Source organism: Hemitrygon akajei, chromosome 30 (genome assembly GCF_048418815.1).
Source record: "Hemitrygon akajei chromosome 30, sHemAka1.3, whole genome shotgun sequence".
Classification (NCBI taxonomy): Eukaryota; Metazoa; Chordata; class Chondrichthyes; order Myliobatiformes; family Dasyatidae; genus Hemitrygon; species Hemitrygon akajei.
In genome coordinates, this window is record NC_133153.1 from 8,241,034 (window position 1) to 8,263,248 (window position 22,215).

Sequence of the window (22,215 nt, forward strand, 5' to 3'; positions counted from 1 at the left end):
ACTCCAGATTACTACAGGAAGTGAGGGAAGAGATTGCTGTACCTCTGGCAATGATCTCTGCATCCTCACTGGCCAAAGGAGTAGGACTGAAGGGTGGCAAATGTTATTCCTTTGTTCACAAAAGAGAGTAGGGATAACTCTGGGAATTATAGACTAGAGAGTCTTACTTTTGTGGATTACAAATTATTGGAGAAGATTCTTAGAGACAGGATTTTTGGGCATTTGTAGAAGCATAGTCAACATGGTTTTGTGGGGGGAAGATCAAGCCTCATGAACCTGACTGAATTTTTTGAGAATGTGACAAAGCACATTGATAAAGCCAGAGCAGTAAATGTGGTACATATAGATTTTAGTGAAGAACTTGATAAGGTTGCCCATGGTAGGCTCATTCAGAAAGTTGGGAGCATGGGATCCAAGGAAACCTGGCTGTGTGGATTTAGGTTGTAGATGTCGGTGACCAGCGGTGTTCCATAGGGATCTGTTCTGGGACTCCTGTTCTTTGTGTTTTTCATAAATGACTTGGTTGAGGAAATGGAAAGATGGCTTTGTAGAAGACATGAATGTTGATGGATAGGGTAGAAGGCTCTCAGAAGGTACAAAAGAACACTGACAGGATACATATAATAATAGGCATGCGTTAGTCTCGTGAGACCATGGATTTGCACCTTGGAAGGTTTCCAGGACGCAGGCCTGGGCAGGGTTGTATGGGAGACCGGCAGTTGCCCAAGCTACAAGCCTCCCCCTCTCCACGCCACCGATGTTGTCCAAGGGAAGGGCAATAGGACCCAAGCAGCTTGGCACCGGTGTCGTCACAGAGCAATGTGCCTTGCTCAAGGACACAACACACTGCCTCAGCTGAGGCTCTAATCAGTGACCTTCAGATCACTAGACCGATGCCTTATCCACTAGGCCACGCGCCAACACCATGACAGGATACATAGCTGGGCTAAGAAGTGGTAGATGAGAGCTCAATCCAGAAAAGTGTGAAGTGTGAGGTGATTCACTTTGTAAGGTTGAATTTGAAGGCAGAATATGGGGTTAATGGCAGGACTCTTAGCAGTGTGGAGGAACAGAGGGTCTTGGGGTCCATGTCCATAGATCCCTCAAATCTGCCACGCATGTTGATAGATTGTTAAGAAAACCTTCATTAGCCAGGGGATTGAGCTCAGGAGCTGCAAGGTGATGTTGCAATTCTATAAAACCCTGGACAGACCACACTTCGAATATTGTGTTCAGCTGTGATTGTCTTATTATAGGAAAAATGTGGAAGTTTTAGAGAGGGTGCAGAGATTTATGCTGCCTGGATTAGAGAGCATATTGTATGAGGATATGTTGAGCAAAGTAGGGCTTTTCTCTCTGGAGTAAAGGAGAATGAGAGGTGACTTGATAGAAGCTCACAAGATGATAGGAGGCATCAACCAAGTGGATAGCCAGAAACATTCTCCTAGGGCAGAAAAGCTAACACAAGGGGCATAATATTAAGGTGATTGGAGGAAAGTATAGGGATGATGTCAGATGTAAGGTTTTTTTTAACACAGGTAGTGGTGAAGGTGTGGAATGATTTGCTGGGGTAGTGGTAGGGGTAGAGGCATTTAAGAAACTCTTAGATAAGCACTTAGATGGCAGAAAAATGGAGGGAATGGGCTGAAGGGCCTGTACTATGTTGTAATATTCTATGTTTACTTCCCTAGAGGCTTCTAGGTAAAAATAAATCCCTGATCCTCCATTTGTTGACTAAAAGAAATAGTTTCCTCTTTATCCACTTTAACAATTCAATTCCAAATCCCACAAATATGAATGAAATCACCCTTCAACCTACTCTTTAGGGAATACAAAGTCTAGTTTATAAAACCTCTTACAATTCTTAAAAGCACTGGCAATATCCTGTGAAATTTTGTTGGACAGATTGACAAGAATATATTCACAACATCAGCAACTCATATTTTGTATAACATTGTAATGCCTTCAAGTAATATTGAAAGGGACATTATTAAACAATGTTACAGACATAGGTTCTGCAGATAGTGGAAATCTTGAGCAACAAATGCAAAATGCTAGGGGAACTTAGGTCAGGCAGCGTCTCTGGATGGAAATGAAAAGTGAATGTTTTGGGCTAAGATCTTTCATCAGGATTTGGGTCTCCTAATGAAGGGTCTTTGGCCCAAAATATTGGCTCCATAGATACTGCATGACCTGCTGAATTCCTTCAGCATTTTATGGGTGTTGCATAATATTGTATTGTCATGCTGCACAATTAAAATAGTAATGTAAAATATGAAAAATAATTAGGACAGGATAGCTGAGGGATTTAGGCAAGAAATTCCAGAGTTTACACTCTTAGCATCCTTCATTATACATGATACTCCAGATGCTGTCTAACTAAATACATTAATTTTATAATCTTACTCCCTCATACGAAGGCTAACATTCCAGTAACATTTCTAACCAATAAATCTCATTGACCACTGAATATCTCTAGATTTCTACTATTCCTAACTTTTCGTCATTTAAAATATATTTGGAATTATTCCTTTTTGGCCTCATATTTAGCCACAATCAAATTTTATTGCTACTGTTTTGTACACTGAAGTAATGAAGATCAACAGTGGATAAATGCTCTTATCCACAACAATTATAATATCACCTACCTTGGTCACATTATCAAGCTTGCCAACATGGTCTCTGTTACATTATCTAAATCACTGATAAATATTTGAGACAGTGCACAGATATTTAAAGTACACTAAAGGTTACTTCTCTAAATACAAATATACATAAATTATTATCACTTTCTACCTTTTGTCTTTGTAGCCAAATTTCAAATCAAGTCAAATAATTTCATTTCATATCTGTGGTATTCCATTTTACCAAACAACATGGAAACTCATTGAAAATCTCCTGGAACTCAATATAAATCTATCCTACTACAATCTTCCACTTGAAAAACTATTCCACCTGCACAATTCAGACTGCCAAAAGTATGTAATTAGGCTAAACCTGAACTGACGCTCTCTAATCAGCTCAGCTTTTAACTAATGTGCCTAATTATAGATTTTGTTACATGCTCGACAATCCATCATTTTAAAAAAATCCTGATTTTTTAAATCATTCATTGTAAAGTTTTTTGGTCTGATAATCCAATTCCTGGATCAAGAGAACTTGGAAGATGACAAGCTAAATTTCTTCTTTAAGAGCTAAGTTCTTAAAAGCCATTCTTGCTTGGTACCTGTAGTCCTTAGGTCCCATTATTGTTTCTGCACTGACTTCTTCAATTACTTGAACTTAGTGAACTCCATTCTTTGATTCTTTATTAGTTTCCTAGGATGCCAGGATCATCGCCATTCTCTACAGTGAAGACTATTGCTTTAATTTGTTTGTAATATATCCATCTGTTTTTAATGAGCCTGCTATCCTCTTTAACTTTCTTAGTCAAATTTCTCCCAGCTTCCTGATTCAATTCCATACTTGTGTTTTATGGTTCTCCACTGTACCTAGCTTCCCCTCTGTGTTAGAGCAATGAGTACTGCTATCTAGCTTACCTTTGGAACTGTTTCCTTGGAATAACTGCAAATTGTCATCCCAGTGTAGCAAACCCAGTACAGCTACAGCAAAAACTGCAAAACAAAGCAGGTGAAGTGCAAATTTTCCTGCTACCTCTGGGCTAGAAAACACTCTCCTCCTTTTCTCTAGAAGATGATCCTCAGGCAAGAGAAGCCTTCGAGTGGCTTCCGATGCAGGCGAGTCACTTTGAAGAAACAACTGCTTTTGATAATGCAATAAATGAAGGGGCTGAGATATTGTACATGGTGAAAACTTTTCGGCTGTGCAGTTGGTATAAGCATCTTTGAGAGAAGATTGGGCCTTGGCACTTTCATCCATTTGCATTTGGAATCTGTAAATGATATTAGAAAGTCAGAATCAACCTTCTGCAATCTACTACTCAACATAATGAAAACAACAATAGATAACTGCTATAATCTAACTCCAAGACAGCTGCTGTAGAGCTACTGGGAATGGAGATGCCACGGGTTGATTAAAGGACTGACTGGGTAGAAGTCTTTTAGTGAGAAATGTTACATATGGGATCTATCAGCCTTTCCATTGCCGTATTTAAAGTACCAAAAACCTTCTCTTTTTTACCAGATCATTTTAATTTTTCAGATCCAAATCATTTGTTTCTATACACCTTTTTACATTACATTAGCTCCTTTTCTGTTAATCTCCCACATATTTTACACTTGTTTCAAATTTAAGCTGTCCATGCTTAATGTCTTGTAAGTCCTCTGGCCGAAAACTTCTCTCTCCATAGATACTGTCTGATCTTCTGAGAAACCAAGTTATTGGGTAGAGTGAAAATATTCAACATTTAACTACTAACTTGTGTGCCAATTGTAATGATCAAATTAAACAAATGAGTAGGAAGAAAAACAACTTTGATTATACATGTTTCATTCACCTGAATACACATTTCAATACATAAGTTTGAAAAGTAGTCAAAGGGCTAGGCTGAAAGATTTGAAGGTGTTTTTATCCAACTTATTTCCAGGATAAATATCAGTATTTCTGATTACCTGAAAATTCCATGTAACAAACTAAGTTCACAGGCATGATGTGGTACAAGAATAAACATTAAACCAGTGGCATGGACAATTAGCAAATTAATATCCAATGAGCTGTCATTACAGTCATCACCTTAGTAAGTAAGTTAGACAGATGTACTTTTTAATTATGTTGATAAGGTGTTATTTTACTTAAAACAAAAATTGGTAATAAAATGATTCATCACATATTTTTGAAATGTATAATTCTTGTCTTTGCACTGTCCTGCTGCTGCAACACAGTCCATTTCATATCTTCTAAATCAATGTTAATACATTTGATTCTGATATGAAACTGTCTTGCAGTATAGGAGAATTCACTTAAAGATACTAATTTATTCTAAACTGGGTCTTTAAATCTCTTTTCAAAGCTCAACATTCTGCGTAGGGAATGGACAGAGATTTTTAATATCTAGAACTCTGGATTTCACAGTTGGAAATTATCACAAACCCAAAAGCCTCTCTACACTTCAAACTATTACAGCCTCCAGTTTTCAACAAATAGAACCGCACATTAAAGAGTTAATATGTCAGCCCGTCAATTTCCAACACCTACAATTCTCCCTTACCTTGGTCCAATAGACTTGCTTCGCAGTACTCTTAAGGATATGGCTGGTGTTGTTTTCTTGAAAACGGAAGATAAACTATTCTCTCAGACGCCTTCACACTCTGGCCAGTACTCCGCTAAAGCAATTTGATAACATCCCAAGCGACCAACTCCAAACTGGCCAGCCCTGTGAGTCAATTTTTCATATTAAGGCCAGACAGACATAAGTGATATTAAGTTAACTTTTCAATAGAAACAAACTTCTGTTTTGTTTTGCGTTGACTCTTCTTTAGTCCATGTGCTGGGAACCATTTGGCAGAATTATACCCTCACATTCCAGGGTACTGGAGACTTCCCCGACTGAGAGTGGGAGCTGATGAACTGTCACTTTCTGTAAGTCAACATAAATAAAGTCACTCTAGCTAAAAGCTGGAAGGATTTCGCATCGTTTGAGTCAGCTGGTTCGTACAAAATCGCAGGACCATTGAGACACCCCCTCATCCTAGCGCCATAAAAGAACAATGCGCAGTTCTAATTAACTTGCCTAAAGATATTGAAGTACGTACAAAAGAGGTTAAAAGTTGATCATTTCCATAATATTGTCTCTTGGCAAATATATTTTAAATCAGATTTATTTTTAGTTTAGTCGAGAGGTCTTTACCATTTCATACTATTTTGCTTTTCAGTGCAAAGGAATACGTAAGCAACGTGAAGTCTGGAAATTACTGCTGAAAAATAGGTGAATTCGTTGCATTTATCACGGCGGCAGGGCCCTCGCCGCGTCAAACCAATATCTTCATTTCCTCTGTGTTGACTGCGGCTAGAGTCAAAACAAAATCCACGTGGCATCTGACAGCCGAATGTTCAGCAAAGTGAGCCAAATCTTAGGATTCGAGCACATCCCCAACCTGAAAGACGGAATAAGCCGAGCACATGCGCTCTGACCGAGCTGGCAGCTGAGTGGATGGGGGTAATAGCCTCGTTTCCACGGTCTGCCTTTGGTCCCGCTTTCAGAATCGGGCTCAGCCTATGAAATCTTGTACCGAGGGGCGAAGGTTGGTATCTGTAAAGCGATTTTCCCTAGGCACTCGATTAAAAGAGCACACACACATTGATCAACAATTCAGCGGTATCGAGGAAGAGGTTGGTTCCCTTAACAACCGTGAAATTGCATTAAAGAATACTATGAAGCAGACCACTGAATATGAGTGAGCTATTTGAAAATCAAAACAAAAAAAGTAACAGTTGCAGGATGTCTAAAAATTAAAACAGAAAATACTGAAACACTCAGTCAAAAGAGAAACAGTCAACATTTCAGGTCAAATAATCTTTCAGTTATCAGAATCATGTTTAATTTTGGCAAATACATAACAAAAACTATGAATTACTGTACATTAAGATATATATATATATATATAAGCTGTGCAAAAAGGGGAAAAAAGTGTGTTAGCTCATGGAATCATTTTAGACCATGAGATACATGAGCAGAATTCGGCCATTCAGCCCATCGAGTCTGCTCTGCCATTCCATCATGTCTGATCCCGAATCCCACTCAACCCCATACACCTGTCTTCTCGTCATATCCTTTCATGCCCTGACCGACTAAGAAATGATCAACTTCTGCCTTAAATATACCAACGGACTTGGTCTCCACCACATTCTGTGGCAGAACATTCCACAGATTCACTACTCTGGCTAAAAAAATTCCTCCTTATCTCTGTTCTAAAAGGTCATCTCTCAATTTTGAGGCTGTGCCCTCTAGTTCTGGATATCCCCACCATAGGAAACATCCTCTCCACATCTACCCTATCTAGTTCTTTCAACATTCAGTAGGTTTCAATGAGATTCCCCCCACTCCCGCCTCCATTCTTCTAAATTCCAGTGAGTACAGGCCCAAAGCTACCAAACACTCCTCATATGTTATCCCCATTCATTTCTGGAATCATCTTTGTGAACCTCCTCTGGAATCTCTTCAATGAGAACACATCCTTTTTGAGATATGGAGCCCAAAATTGTTGACAATATTTCAAGTGCAGCCTGACTAGTAATTATCGCCTTGCTTTTACATCTTATTCCCCTTGAAATAATGCCAACATTACATTTGCCTTCTTTACCACAGAGTCAACCTGTAAATTAACCTTCTGGGAGCCTTACACAAGGACTCCTAAGACACTCTGCAACTCTGATGTTTGAACCTTCTCCCCATTTAGAAAATAGTCCGCACTATTTTCATACATTTCCCAACATTATATTACATCTGCTACTTTTTTGCCCATTCTTCCAATTTGTCTAAGTACTGTTGCAATTGCATTGCTTTCTCAGCAGTACCTACACCTCCACCTATCTTCATATCATTCACAAATTTTACCACAAAACCATCAATTCCATTAGCCAAATCATTGACAATGTGAAAAACAGCCGTCCCAATACTGACCCGAGGAACGCCACTAGTTCCTGGCAGCCAACCAGAAAAGGCCCCTTTTATTCCTATTCGCTGCCTCTTGCTTGTCAGCTATTCCTCTATCCATGCTACTATCTTTCCTGTAACACTGTAGGATTTTATCTTAAGCAGCCTCATGTGTGGCACCTTATCAAATGCCTTCTGAAAATCCAAGTAAATCCACTGCCTCTCCTTTGTCCTCCCTGCTTTCTACTTCCTTGAAGAAAGAACTCTAACGGATACTTCTGGCGAGATTTCTCTTTACAGAAACCATGCTGTCTTCGACTTATTTTATCACTAGTCTCCAAGTACCTCAAAACCTCATCCTTAATAATAGACTCCAACACTTTCCCAACCACTGAGGTTATGCTAACTAGCTTACAATTTCCTTTCTGTTGTGTTCCTCCCTTCTTAAAGAGTAGAGTGACTCCAGTCCTCAGAGATCATGCCAGATTCACCTGATTCTTGTACGTTCATGACCAATGCATCCGATATCTCTTCAGCAACCTCTCTCAGGACTCTGGGATGTAGTCCATCTGGTCCAGGTGACTTATCCATCTTGAGTTTGCCTAGTATTTTCCATTCAGAAATTTGATGATGGTGGGGAGAAGCTGCTCCTAAAACACTAAGTATGTGTTTTTGGCTCCTGTACTACCACCACCTAATGGTAGCAGTAAGAGGGGTCAACCTGAATGATGGGGTCCTTAATGATGGATTTTTGTGTCATAACCTTTTGAAGATGTCCTCAATATTGGGGAAACTACTACCCATGATGCAGCTGGCTGAGTTTGCAACTTCCTGTAGCTTTTTCCAATCCTGTACAGTGGCCCCTCCATACCAGAGGATGAGGCAACAAGTTAGAATGCTCTAACCGAAGAAATTTGCAAGGTGGCAATTTTTCCTAAGGTATGTGCAAATGTAGTGAGAAATGGTGGGTATTTGGATCTTGGAGGAACAAAAAGCTCAATGATGTGGAATAAGGAGAGAAGAAAATTTGAACTTGAATGGAAATTGGAAGCTTGTAGCGATAAACTTCTGAAGAATTATCTTTATTCCTAAAGCATGAATGGTGTGGAGAGTCTGGAAATATTTTACAGGCTTGGACAAACTGGGGCGACTATACAGAATAAGGAATTGTTGCACAAGAAAAATTAATCCATAGCCAAGTGAAGTAGTGCAGTACCAAGACAGCAAGCATCAATTGGATGTAATCTTCTTGTAGTTTCCTCACCAGTTACCTGCATTTGAACAAAGGCCCATTTGTAGAATTGGGATAAATCCACCTCTCACAAGGCCAGACATTAATAGCAAAATTTATCATCACAACAGTGTGGTTTTTGGCCACCTGGGGAAAGGTAATCAAAAATTGCAACAAAACAAGGCACAAAGCTCATGGTCTCCTAGGCCACAGGACCCCTGTTCTTCTGAGATGTGAATTACAGCAGGCATTCAACATTCCTACCAACATTCTCCATAAAATCCTCCATATCCTCAAAATCCAGCAAAAGAATAAACAACCATTGTCAGCATCCTTCCTAGGTCAACATTCTCAGTTCTTCTTCTCTTAAGCCCATCACTCCTACTGGGACTTAGGCTACTGACAGTAGCTTGCCATAGTCCTCTGCTGCTAGGCAAAGTTCCTTCCTCTCCCAGAGCTTCTGTTTGCATTTCTAAAGCTCTGGGATTTTACGGGTTGGGGTTGCTAGCCCCATGCCCAACCCTCCTCCTTTCGCAGCCGGGCTTGGGACCGTCCATGGCGGAGTTCAATATTCTCAGCACCGAGGTGCAATCTACTTTCAGCCAGTTATGATGGACAGCTACACTGTTTATGTGCCTGAGACCAGAATCACAAAAGATGTACTCTCCGCACAGGTCCAGCTCAGGAAAAAAAAACTACCAGATGAACAGAATAAACACGTCCAGAATTTTGTCAAATCATCCTGAAAAGGTCATGGGAATCTCTAGCCCATGAATGGCTGAAATAGAGCGGCAGCTTTTGGGATGGCACTGAGAGACTTGATTCTATTTGTCAGGAATTTAGAAACCCACCAGAGTAACTTACCAAACTATCCACAGTTCAAAAGTAAAAAGAAAAATATTACACCAAAAAGACCCCTAATTTTTTTGTAATGGACATCAAAACTTAGCTTTTATTTTCACCCCCCATAAAATAATTGAAAGAACTGAACAAGCAGTCAGTGGGTTTATTGCGCACAGTATTCCTTACGTTTAATTGAGATTTCATTTTTTTAAAACTGATCACACCAAAAATATGCCAAAATTGAATTCTTGATGCGTTTTACTGTACACAATGTTCTAATTTTAAAAATCTCATTTTACATTCCATGCATCTTTTATTCCATTGCAACTATTTGTTGCTTATGTACAACTTACAACAATGAATATTGAAGTCAAATATACAGAGATCCTCATTACATTTAAGGCTTTGTTCAGTTTTTTGTAGTAATGTGTTGCATTATTTTTGGATATTTCAGTACAATTCCAAAGTCAAAATTAAATCTTAATTTTCTGGTCTTTCCAACTAAAATTAACAAATTACATCTCTTCCTATATTAATTACTGATATGTAAATTTATGAAATAGATGACAGAAATTTTTTGAAGTTGAATATGCAAGTAATTCAGGATACAAAAGCATTTACATCACCAAATCAAACATTTCACAGGATAAAAGCTATTTGATAGTTATCACATCCATAGAAGAGCTCCCATCACCTTGAAAGATATCACACAAGAGCAATACAATTTAAGATGACAATACATTTCAGGAACTCCTTCCCAGAAAATAGTACACAAGAACTGTTGATTAGTTCATAAATTTACACATCTGTGAATAAAGTATTCAGCCATATGCACCATTAGGGAAGTATGAGGTATTGTTTAACAATTTTAATATGGAAAGAATCTCCACAGATGTTGGAACATTAAGACCACTCAAAAGAACATTAGCAAAGAATTGGAAACTCTTTCCAATTTCACTTGAGTTTTACAAATACAGTACTTTGAGGCAATGCTAAAATATCTAGAAGGTAACGAGCATTCAAATCACTTCAGCACATTGGCTTGATCATCTTTCAATGAAGGGCTATTTTATCTACTTAGCTGTGTTATATTGTATTATACAAGAAATTTCCAGTTTATAAACAAGTTAAAAAATTTAAAAGTTAGAGCAGTCTTTGGTCATTACTGCTAAACTCAGTACTGGCAGCAGGTTGTACTCATCTCCACAAACTTCATTTGTTTAACATAAATGGAACTGAATGTGTAGGAGGGAAGTACAACCAGTGGCTAGACTCATTCAGTATGCCAATGACCAAAGAGAGATTTCTACTCCTAAAAAATTCAAGACACACAGAATTGTTGCCAGAATGCTGAAAAGCCAGATGATTAAACAATAATTTTAATAACAATCAAAAACTATTTCAAAATTACAGTAGGTAAATATTATTTCATGTGCAACATACATAAATTGCATGGATTTTTCCTAGTATAAAAAAGACAGATTTTGTGCTGTTTCTCAAATGAAATCAGCCTAAAAGATGATAGCTTATTTTGTTGTCAAAAGCTAGTTATCCAGTTAGACCACGTGCAAATTAGAGCTGTTCGTCAATTCACATTTGCCTAGGAAACATCCACAGAGTCTTTAAGAAATAGGCAGTTCATGACTAATAAACTGTTTCAATCTTTCAAGGTATTGTGCATAAAGCTCAATGTCATTATGCCCGGCTCCCTCAACCCAGAGGGGTTCCACTGCTCTTGGACACTGCTCGTACATTGCAAGACCATGGGAAAAATCAATCACTTCATCCTCAGTCCCATGAATTACCAATACAGGAGATGCTACCTTGGTTATCTTGTCAATGCTGAAAGAGATTAAGTTTGAAAGATAAAAGATACAAAAATATTAAAAAGCAATATTAATTTTATTGATGCATTAGTGAAATAGCCAAAAGGAGAACAGACTATTTTTTTTAGAATTACATGCCAGAAACTGCTCATTTTAAGTGTTAGGTCAGTCATGACACTGTGTTAGGATGTGATTAATATCTGTGGCAGCCACCCTGTCCAAATTGAAAATATGGGAGATTGGTCTTTGTCATCATTTATGAATTAAATGCCAAGTTGTACAGTTAAAGAGGGGAAAGTAGCATTGAAGCCAAGATTGAGTCGACAATAATCTTACTGTTTGACAGAGAAGGCTTACAGAGCTGATTGGCCTACTCCTGCTTCTTGTGATAGCTCTGAACAAGCCCAACCCTCCAGCCTGCCCTACCATTTGATAAGGTTATGGCAGATTTGAATATAACTTCAATTCTGTATTCTAACCTACTCTCTAATAACCACTGACGTACTTTGCTTATCAAGAATCTATTTCTCTCTGGTTTTAAAAAAATATATTCCAAGACAAATATTCCCATCCCTTTTGAGGAAGTGTTTCTCTAATAAGAAAATTCATTTCTTCTCTGCCCTAAATGGGTAATCACTTTATTTTAAAAACTATCATTCCTAATTCTAAATACGAGGAAAAAGTCCATTCTACATCCACTGCAGCAAGACCTCTTAATGAATTAACCATTACTCTTTCTGAAAGTTACTTCATTTGTTGCTTTTATTTCAGAAGTCTGTAGGTACATGACTTATTTACATTTCAGTATATGATTCAGGCTGACAACATGACAGTTTTAGCACACAGTCATACATGCCTCAACTAACATGAACAATTTAAATCTACTGTTCACTTATCACAAAACCAATGTTACAATTTTGCTAGATGAGGATTAACTGCTATGTTCCCCTGGTTTTGAACAATGGCCATTCTTCAGAAATGCCTTTTCAGTTAACAGAAATCCTGCTGTAGTGAAAGGAACTAATAATGCAATTTTATTAGTTCTTAAAAAATAATCAATGAAACAAATATCTGAGCAAAGTACATGATAATGCTTAATTCTTCATAAACCTGTGCTAAGAAATAAATGACCTTATTTTCAATACCTTAACTACAGTTGATACAGTTTTTCAGGAAAATTTAAAATTAATTCTACAATTTAAGCTGGTTTTACTACTGATCACTAATTGGTAATTAAAACATGGCTATTTACATTTCTGATATATATAAAAAGATTATTACATTAACAATGGGATAGTATGTCCACTTACCCATTTTTGACCTAAATCTTCACTAATAAAAAAAATTGATTTCAGCCTTGAAAGCTGTTGACTAGTTATTTAAGTCACATTATAATTTCCTGTTTTTAATTGTGCAAATTATTGTATCCTAATTCACTGTTGTCTACAAACTTGAGTAGAAAACACTGCAACCAGATCAATATGGTGAAAAAGAAAAACATAATTTCTCACACACACTTTACTAATTCAGAGTACATACAAGGGACTCTGTTGTCAGGAGTACTGATAAACATTTCTGTTGCTGCAAGCAATGGTGTATTGCCTCCATAGTACTAGGGCCAATGGGCATTTCTGAGCATGCCCGGAACATTTTTAAAGGGAGGATGAGTAGCAAGAGGTTGTGGTTCATATTTGTACAAGTGAATGACAAGGTCCAGCACAAAAACTAATTGAGGAAATAGCCAGGATTCCCTTTGTTTAACTGGGACAGAAGACAGTTGCCAAACAGTTTCTAACTAGCATATAGTGTGTGTACTTGTGTGGCTGTTAGACATGCTTAGAACTAAGTTTTTAAATAGTATCAGTTGCATGTATTTGTGCTCAAAAAGCAGCAATTTTTGTCACTGATAGTTGGCAAAAAAAAAAGCAACGAAACAATTCAGAACTGCAGTTCATGGAGGCCTGGAGATGCCAGAAATGGCTGGAAGTGAAAATGAAATGATTTCACTACTTCAACAAGTTAGGAACTACGAAGAATTTGATGGTATCGACAATCATCTAAAACATTGTATGAAGGCAGTCCATTATCAGCACGAAGAGTCTGCCTAGACTTTATTCATTTATAGTCAAAAGAACATGGCAGCGTACTGTTGATAATTTAAGAACAAATACACAGTTTTATAATATAGCAGTTTTTGTAGTTCTAATTTGTTCTGTATTTCATTTAAATACATAATTTGTTACTCAGTTAAACAGTAGTTTGTCTTTTTTTTTAAAAAAAACCTTTTTAACCATTTCCATAAAATTTCAGCTGACTGGGGCAGCCGCTTAATTGGCCCAAAATACACTGATCCTAATGTGCCTCAATTAACTGAAATCCACTGTGTAAAGAATAAGGCAAAAGATTTAAAAGCAAGACTCCAGGGTTATAATATCAAGTTTCATCTGTGTGACATTTCTGGGCCTCCACTTCCTAAGACTGAGGCAAGCAAGGGACCTGTCCTCATCTTAACTGCATTTTACAGGAGCACCATTGAGGCCATCCTGACAAGTTGCACCTCCATCTGGTACGGGAGCAGTTAAGCATTGGAGCAGAAGTTCCTACAAAGGAGTGTGAGAACAACTGAGAGGCTCATAGTGGTCTCCCTATCATCTAATGGGACATTTATCAGGAGCACTGCATACACAAGGCCCTTAGTATTAAGGATACTGCCCATCCATCCAACATCCTCTTTAACTTTCTACCATCAGGCAGGAGACTACGATGCATTAAAACAAGAATGGTTAGAATGAGAAACAGTTTCTTCCCCCGGGTCATTAGGTTTCTGAACTCCCTGCCGCATCGTATTTTAAAGTGTCCCTGGTTAATCTGTTCTACATCTTATAATATTTAATATTAATGCACTTTAGTTTGTTATTTATGTGTGATTCACCTGTACATTTCATCCTTACCTTCATAAGTTATTGTTGTGCTCTGTATGTAATGTGTACCATTGTGCTTTACACCCTGGTTTGAAGAAATGTTTGTACATGCATATAACCATATAATGTATATACCGTAGTTAAATGACAATAAAAGACTGGACTTGATATGCTAGTGAGGGTAGGAATAGGAGCATAGGGTAAATGAATGTGTAGCTGAAGAGATGGTACAAGGGGGATGGGTTGCATCTGAAATGGAGGAGGACCAATATTCTTCTGGGGAGATCTGCTAGGTTTAAACAATACTGCCAAGGAGTGGGATCCAAAGCAGTAGTGTATCAGATGAGGATATTGAAGCAAACGCACAGCAGATATTAAAGCAAATATGTCAAGGTTAAAGCAAGATTCAAAAAACTATTTTCTTTAACGCAAGAACCTTCGCAGGAAAGAGTTAGATCAGTACATAATATTACATTCAACTGATGAGAAAATTGTATGTAAGCTGATGCTAAGACAATGAGTGCACACTACATCATTGTTGTTTACTCAATAAGTATTCAGCAATACATCTTGCAAGGTGTTAGTACTGTTTAGACTACATTAATTAGAGGGAGAAGGTTTCTACTCTCCAGTCAGCACTTCACAGCACTTGTTTTGGTCTGTACAATCAATATCAAGTGCAGTACAAATTATGATAGAAACTTTAGCACTTCCCCTTCCCCTCCATTGTTCTAAGTGACAAAGTCAAAGTTGAGAGGACAGATTGAGACAGTTAAAACTACAAAGAATAACTTTAAGCATGAAGAATATCAATCAGAAGAGAATGGATCAAAGAGAAAGATACAATCTTTTCAGTGAACTGGTAATTGTTGCTCAGAACATGAGAACACAATACATTTTGTTATGTTCACATGCTGCAGGTCTGTAGATTTATGACGGAACATGTTTTACAACAACCTCTAGAAGGAGGTCAGTAAGAGATAGTGTGAGAAATTGGTCTAAAAGACTGTGGGAAAACATTACTTTAAATATGGAACTACAAGCCTTGGAACAACACCATGTTCATATGGAGACATTGAAATAATGGAGACCCCAATTTTAATGGAAGGCACTGCAATGATTGAGTGGAGAATGGCTGGGCAAAAATCATAAAATGCCGGAACCACTTGGTCAGGCAGCATTTCTACAACATAAAGCAGTTACAATTTAGATCTGAGACCCAGTATCAAAACTGTACAAGCTTTGATGACCACAAGCTTAATTCACCACTTATCTCACTCCCACTTCGACTATACTGTTACAACATACTGTTTGACTTATACAGTTACAACAAGGCCAACCCAAGCCTGGGGAACAGAAATAGAATTTGAATCAGGTTCATTATCACCGGCATGTGACGTGAAACTTGTTAACTTAGCAGCAGCAGTACAAATGTAATGCATGATAATATAGCAACAATATGTAAATTGCAGTAAGAGTATATATGTATATTAAATAGATTTAAAATAATGCAAAAACAGAAGCAGCATATATTAAAGAAAGTGAGGTAGTGATCCAGGGTCCAATGTCCACTTAGGAATTGTATGGCAGAGGGGAATATGCTGTCATGAATCGTTGAATGTGTGCCTTCAAGCTTCCGTACCTCCCATGCCCTGGGTGATGGGGGTCCTTAAATCATGGATATCTCCTTTCTGAGGCACCACTGTATGAAGATGTCTTGGATACTAAGGAGACTAGTAAGATGGAGCTGACTAATTTTACAAATTTCTGTAGCTTTTTTTGGTCCTGTGCAGTAGCCCCCAACAATACCAAACAGTGATGCAGTCTGTCCAGAATACTCTCCACAGTACATCTATAGAAGTTTGAGTGTTATAGGTGACATAACAAATCTCTTCAAACTCCTAATGAAATATAACTGCTGTCTTGCCTTCTTTATAGATGCATTGATAATTTGGGACCAGGTTAGATCCTCAGGACTCAACACTGAATTCACCAACTTTACGTAACTTACTTTCTTGTCAGTATCAGACTAGCCAATATTGCCTGTCATCACTTTGGCTCTCCATCCCCACCCCCACAATTTTTGTATATATTCTGCCCTGTCTGACATATCCCACAGCCTTACTAATAGGAACACTTTACACCAATAAACTAAACCCGTTTTTGGATGCTGCTTTGCCCCAATATTCACATTATCTCCTTTTCTCAGATATATTATATACCCATTGCTCTATCTCTCCCATCTTTTCTGATACCTAAAACCTACATTTTCTTCCCCCCCCCAATTCTGACCATTGATTCCAGATCTGAATCATTAAATGTTTCCCTTTCCTGACCTGTTCAATGTTTCTAGTATTCTACTTTTATTTCAGATTTCCAGCATCTGCAGTTTTTGATTTTCATTTAGTGAAGTGGCATTAGTGCTACTGTCCAAGAATGAGTTGGATTTAGAGTGCATCTCCTCAGTGAAGAGAACTATGCTCAATAGTTCTGGCTACAGGATCTAGACTTCAAAAATAAGATTCACAACCTAGTCCATTTATCGAGTAGTTTGAGCCACAGCCTGCCTCACCCATTTCTTTCCCATCTTCTGCTGCTACTTTAATGTGGTCACCAGTTCATTTTTTTCCAGTTTACATTGCATTTTATATTAAGTCCCAATGTACATTTAATATTGTTATAACCTATATTCTCAATGAGACCCTTATTTATCACTAGAGAGTAGTAAAAGCCAGTAAATAAACATACACAGGCACCTTTTAAAGCTGATTTAGTTAGCATTCTTGGGCCTGAGAATGCATCCTTTGTGCTAAGTAAGGTAGCAATGTTTAGGGGTAACATCTGTGGACTAGAGAACTAGCAAAACTACAACTTTCTTAAAAAAAAAATGGAACAGTGATCAAAATTTAGGTATGATAGTTATAGACAATTAATAGTACCGGTAATTTGGAAAGATATATATATATATATGGAAAATCCATCTATCCACCTCAACCAACTCGGCAGAATTTTATTTTATGAAACAACTGAGGGTCGATATGAGAAACGTTGATATGTCTATGTGGGTAATGTACTAATATTAAGGAAATCTAGCTAACAGAAAGTGGTTCCATTTTTTTTCAGGTTGGCAAAGTATAGCTAGTGTTCTGCAAGGATCAACACTAGAATTTCAAGTACTATGAGATATTGTAGCCAAAGTTGTTGATGAAATACACGGGAAAACAAGTTGACAACATAATACAAAATGTTTTAAAATATATAGATATAGGTTAAGCAAGTGAGCAAAAATTGACAGATTATGCAGTTCTATGCTTAACTATTACTAGTTACCAGCTTCCAATTTATAAAGTGTTCAACACTTACAGCATTTTGCTAGGGGAGTCACATTTGTCACAACAGATTTTCAGACTTTAACTATCCTCTGTATGAAGTTATGCTTTATATCACATTTGATTGGCCTGGATCTTAGATGATACATCCTTCACACTCACTTGCTGTCCTATTCCAGAGGAAATAAAATAGCTAGCAAAATTATAAAGACCATAGACCATAAGAGATAGGAACAGAATTAGACCATTGGCTCATCGAGTCTGTTCCACCATTCAATCATGGCTGATCCATTCCCCTCAGTCCCACTCAAGTCAAAAGTCAAAAAGTCAAGTCGCTTTTATTGTCATTTCAACCATAACTGCTGGTACAGTACACAGTAAAAACGAAACAATGTTCCTCCAGGACCATGGTGCTACCTGAAACACAAAACTACACTAGACTTCAGACCTATACGGGTCTACATAAAGTGCACAAAACAGTGCAAGATAGTACAATAATTAATAAACAAGACAATAGGCACAGTAAAGGACAAATTACAATATAATAATGAATAATGTAAATGTAAACAATGTTTTAGCAGGGGGAGAGGGGGGCGTAAAAGTTGGTGTCAGTCTAGACTCTGGGAATTGAGGAGTCTAATGACTTGGGGAAAGAAACTGTTACACAGTCTGGTCGCGAGAGCCCGAATGCTTCGGTACCTTTTGCCAGATGGCAGGAGGGAGAAGAGTTTGTATGAGGGGTGTGTGGGGTCCTTCACAACTCTGTTAGTTTTGCAGTTGCAGCCTGTGGTCTAAATGTCTGTAATGGTGGGAAGAGAGATCCCAATGATCTCTTCAGCTGACCTTACTGTCCGCTGCAGGGTCTTACGATCTGAGACGGTGTAATTTCTGAACCAGGCAGTAATGCAGCTGTTCAGGATTCTCTCAATAAATCCTCTGTAGAATGTGATGAGGATGGGGGGGGGTGGGAGATGGACTTTTCTCAGCCTTTGCAAAAAGTAGAAACGCTGCTGGGCTTTCTTGGCTATGGAGCTGGTATTGAGGGATCAGGTGAGATTCTCCACCAGGTGAACACCAAGAAATTCGATGCTCTTAACGATCTCTACGGAGGAGTCATCGATGTTCAGCGGAGAGTGGTCACTCTGTGCTCTCCTAAAATCAACAACCAGCTCTTTTCTTTTGTTCACATTCAGATACAGGCTGTTGGCTCTGCACCAGTGGGTTAGCCACTGCACCTCTTCTCTGTATGCTGACTCGTCGTTTTTGCAGATGAGACCCACCAACGAACTTGATGATGTAATTCGAGCTGTGTGTTGCAGCACAGTCATGGGTCAGTAGAGTGAACAGCAGTGGACTGAGCACACAGCCCTGGGGTGTCCCCATGCTCAGTGTGATGGTGTTGGAAATGCTGCTCCCAATCCGGACTGACTGAGGTCTCCCAGTCAGGAAGTCTAGAATCCAGTTGCAGAGGGAGGTGTTCAGGGCCAGCAGGCTCAGCTTTCCAATCGGGTGCTGAGGAATGATTGTGTTGAATGCTGAACCGAAATCTATGAACAGCATTTGAACGTACATGTCTTTTTTTGTCCAGGTGGGTGAGGGCCAGGTGAAGGGTGGTGGCGATGGCGTAGTCTGTTGAGCGGTTGGGACAGTACATGAACAGCAGAGGGTCCAGTGAGGGGGACAGCAGGGTCTTGATGTGCCTCATGGTGAGCCTCTCGAAACACTTCATGATGATGGATGTGAGTGCAACAGGACAGTAATCATTGAGGCAAGACACTGAAGACTTCTTCGGCACAGGGACAATGTGGTGGCCTTGAAGCACGTTGGAACGACGGCGCTGCTCAGGGAGATGTTGAAGATGTCAGTGAGAACATTTGCCAGCTGGTCTGCACATCCTCTGAGCACTCTGCCAGCAGCCTTCTGTGGGTTAACCCTGCATAGAGTTTTCCTCGCATCAGCCACGGTAAGACATAGCACCTGGTCATTGGGAGGAGGGGTGGTCTTCCTCACCACCATGTCATTTTCCACCTCAAAACGAGCATAGAAGTTGTTCAGCGCATCAGGGAGGGAGGCATCAATCACCAGCACAGGCAGGTGATGTTGTCTTGTAGTTGGTGATGTCCTGAATGCCCTTCCACATGTGTCATGTGTCACTGCTATCCTGGAAATGGCTGTGGATTCGCTGGGTGTGTGCACGCTTTACCTCTCTGATGGCCCGGGATAGTTTGGCCCTCACTGTTGTTAGGGCTGCCTTGTCACCTGCTCTGAAGGCGGTATCTCAGGTCCTCAGCAGCGCAAGCACCTCCACGGTCATCCATGGCTTCTGGTTGGAGCGTGTAGTGATGGTTTTGGACACAGTGACACCATCAATGTACTTGCTGATGGAGCTAGTCACTGATGCTGTGTACTCCTCTAAGTTGGTGGAGTTGCCATCGGTTGCAGCCTCCCTGAACATGTGCCAGTCAGTGTGCTCAAAGCAGTCTTGAAGAGCAGAGATTGCTCCTGCTGGCCAGGTTTTCACCTGTTTCAGAACTGCTCCGGAGCATCTGACGAGTGGTCTGTATGCTGGAATTAGCATAACAAAGATGTGGTCTGAGTAAACGAGGTGGGGGCGGGGCTCCACGCGGTACGCGTCAGGGATGTATGTATAAACAAGAACCAACGCATTCGTCCCTCTCGTTGCAAAATCCACATGCTAATTGAATTTGGGGAGCGCTGACTTGAGATTCGCATGGTTGAAATCTCTGGTGACAATAAACAATCCATCAGGGTGTGTGTTCTGCAGTTCGCTAATAACCCCTGGTCTTCTCCCGGTAACCTTTGAAACTAGCCAATTGAGAACTTATCAATCTTTGCCTTAAATACGCCCAACTACCTGGTCTCCACAGCTGCTTGCAGTAAGAAATTGCACCGATTCACCACTCTCTAGCTACAGAAATTTCTTTGCATCTCTGTTTTAAATGGATGCCCCCTCTATCCTGAGGCTGTGCCCTCTTGTTCTAGACTCCCCCACCACAGGAAACATCCTTTGTACGTTTATTCTGGCTAGGCCTTTCAACATTCGAAAGTATTCAATGAGATCCCCCACCCATCCTTCTAAATTACAGTGAGTACGGGCTCAGTGTCATCAAATATTCCTCATGTGATAACCCTTTCATTCCCAGTATCATCCTTATGAACCTCCTATGAAACATCTCCAATGCCAGCATATTTTTTCTTAGATGAGGAGCCTAAAACTGTTCACAAAACTCAAGGTGAGTTTTCACCAGCACCGTATAAAGCCTGAGCATCACATCCTTGATCTTATATTTTAGACCTTTTGAAATGAATGTTAACATTGCATTTGTCTTCTTCACCACTGACTCCACCTGCAAGTTAACCTTTAGGATGTTCTCCACAAGGACTGCCAACTCCCTTTGCATCTTGATATTTGGATTTTCTCCCTCTTTGGAAAATAGTCTACACATTTATTTCTACTACCAAAGCGCACGACCGTGCATTTCCAACATTGTATTTCGTTTGCCACTTTCTTGTCATTTCTTAAGCTAAGCCCTTCTGCAGCCTTCCTGTTTCCTCGACACTCCACCAGTCTTTGTATCATCTACAAATTTGGCAACAAAGTTGTCTATTCCATCATCTAAATCATTGATATGCAGCATAAAAAGCTGTCCCAACACTGACCTCTGTGGAACGTCACTAATCGGGGCAGCCAACCAGAAAAGGATCCTTTTATTCCCACTTGCTGCCTCTTACCAATCTGCCAATGTTCTAACCTTGCTAGTAACTCTCTTGCAATAGCATTGGCTCTTAACTTGGTAAGCAGTCTCATGTGTGGCAGCTTGTCAAAAGCCAGCTGAAAACCCAAAGATACAACATCAGCTGCAGCCCCTTTATCTACCCTACTTGTAATCTCCTCAAAGAATTTCAACAGATTTGTCAGGCAAGAATTTCCCTTAAGGAAACCAGGCTGTCTTTGTCCTATCTTGTCGTGTGTCACAAAGTACTCCATAACTTCATCCTTAACAATTGACTCCAACATCTTTCCAAGCACTGAGGATAGGCTAACTGGTCTATAATTTCCTTTCTGCTGCCTCCCTTCTTTCTTAAAGAATGAGTGACATTTTCAATTTTCCAGTCCTCCAAAACCATGCCAGAGTCCAATGATTCTTGAAAGATCATTACTAATGCCTTCACAATTTCTACCACTACCTCTTTCACAACCCTAGGATGTAGGTCATCTGGTCCGGGTGACTTATGCACCTTTAAGTTTTCCAGCTTTTTGAGCACCTCCTCCTTTGTAATAGTAACTGTACTCACTTCTCTTCCCCCACACCCTTCAACAGCTGGCATACTGCTAGTGTCTTCCACAGTGAAGACTGATGCAAAATACTCAATTTAGTTCATCTGCCATCTCCTTATCCACCGTTATTATTTCTCCAGGCTTATTTTCCAGCTGTCCTGTATCCACTCTCATCCCTTTTTTTTTTATAAATACCTACTTGAAAAAGCCATT

At 39.3% G+C, this 22,215-nt stretch overlaps 2 protein-coding genes across 3 annotated transcripts in view; both read right to left on the minus strand.

The window, feature by feature from the left end:
• Positions 1–5,423, minus strand: part of LOC140718786 (cell surface hyaluronidase CEMIP2-like) — a 108,287-nt gene extending 102,864 nt beyond the window's left edge. The window contains exons 1-2 of the mRNA XM_073032936.1: positions 5,168–5,423; positions 3,540–3,892 (exon numbers count right to left, since the gene is read on the minus strand). Of these exons, the coding sequence (XP_072889037.1) occupies positions 3,540–3,885 (346 nt within the window). The 5' untranslated portion in view covers positions 3,886–3,892; positions 5,168–5,423. The remainder of the gene's footprint in view (positions 1–3,539; positions 3,893–5,167) is intronic.
• Positions 5,424–9,794: 4,371 nt separating this feature from the next.
• The window catches only part of abhd17c (abhydrolase domain containing 17C, depalmitoylase), a 37,110-nt gene continuing 24,689 nt past the window's right edge, over positions 9,795–22,215 (minus strand). Inside the window, exon 3 of one of the 2 annotated variants that reach the window (XM_073032939.1) lies at positions 9,795–11,468. In XM_073032939.1, coding sequence (XP_072889040.1) covers positions 11,249–11,468 — 220 coding nt within the window. In that variant the 3' untranslated portion in view covers positions 9,795–11,248. Of the gene's footprint in view, positions 11,469–17,801; positions 17,873–22,215 lie in introns of those variants that run through there. The other variant, XM_073032940.1, reaches the window with a different exon arrangement.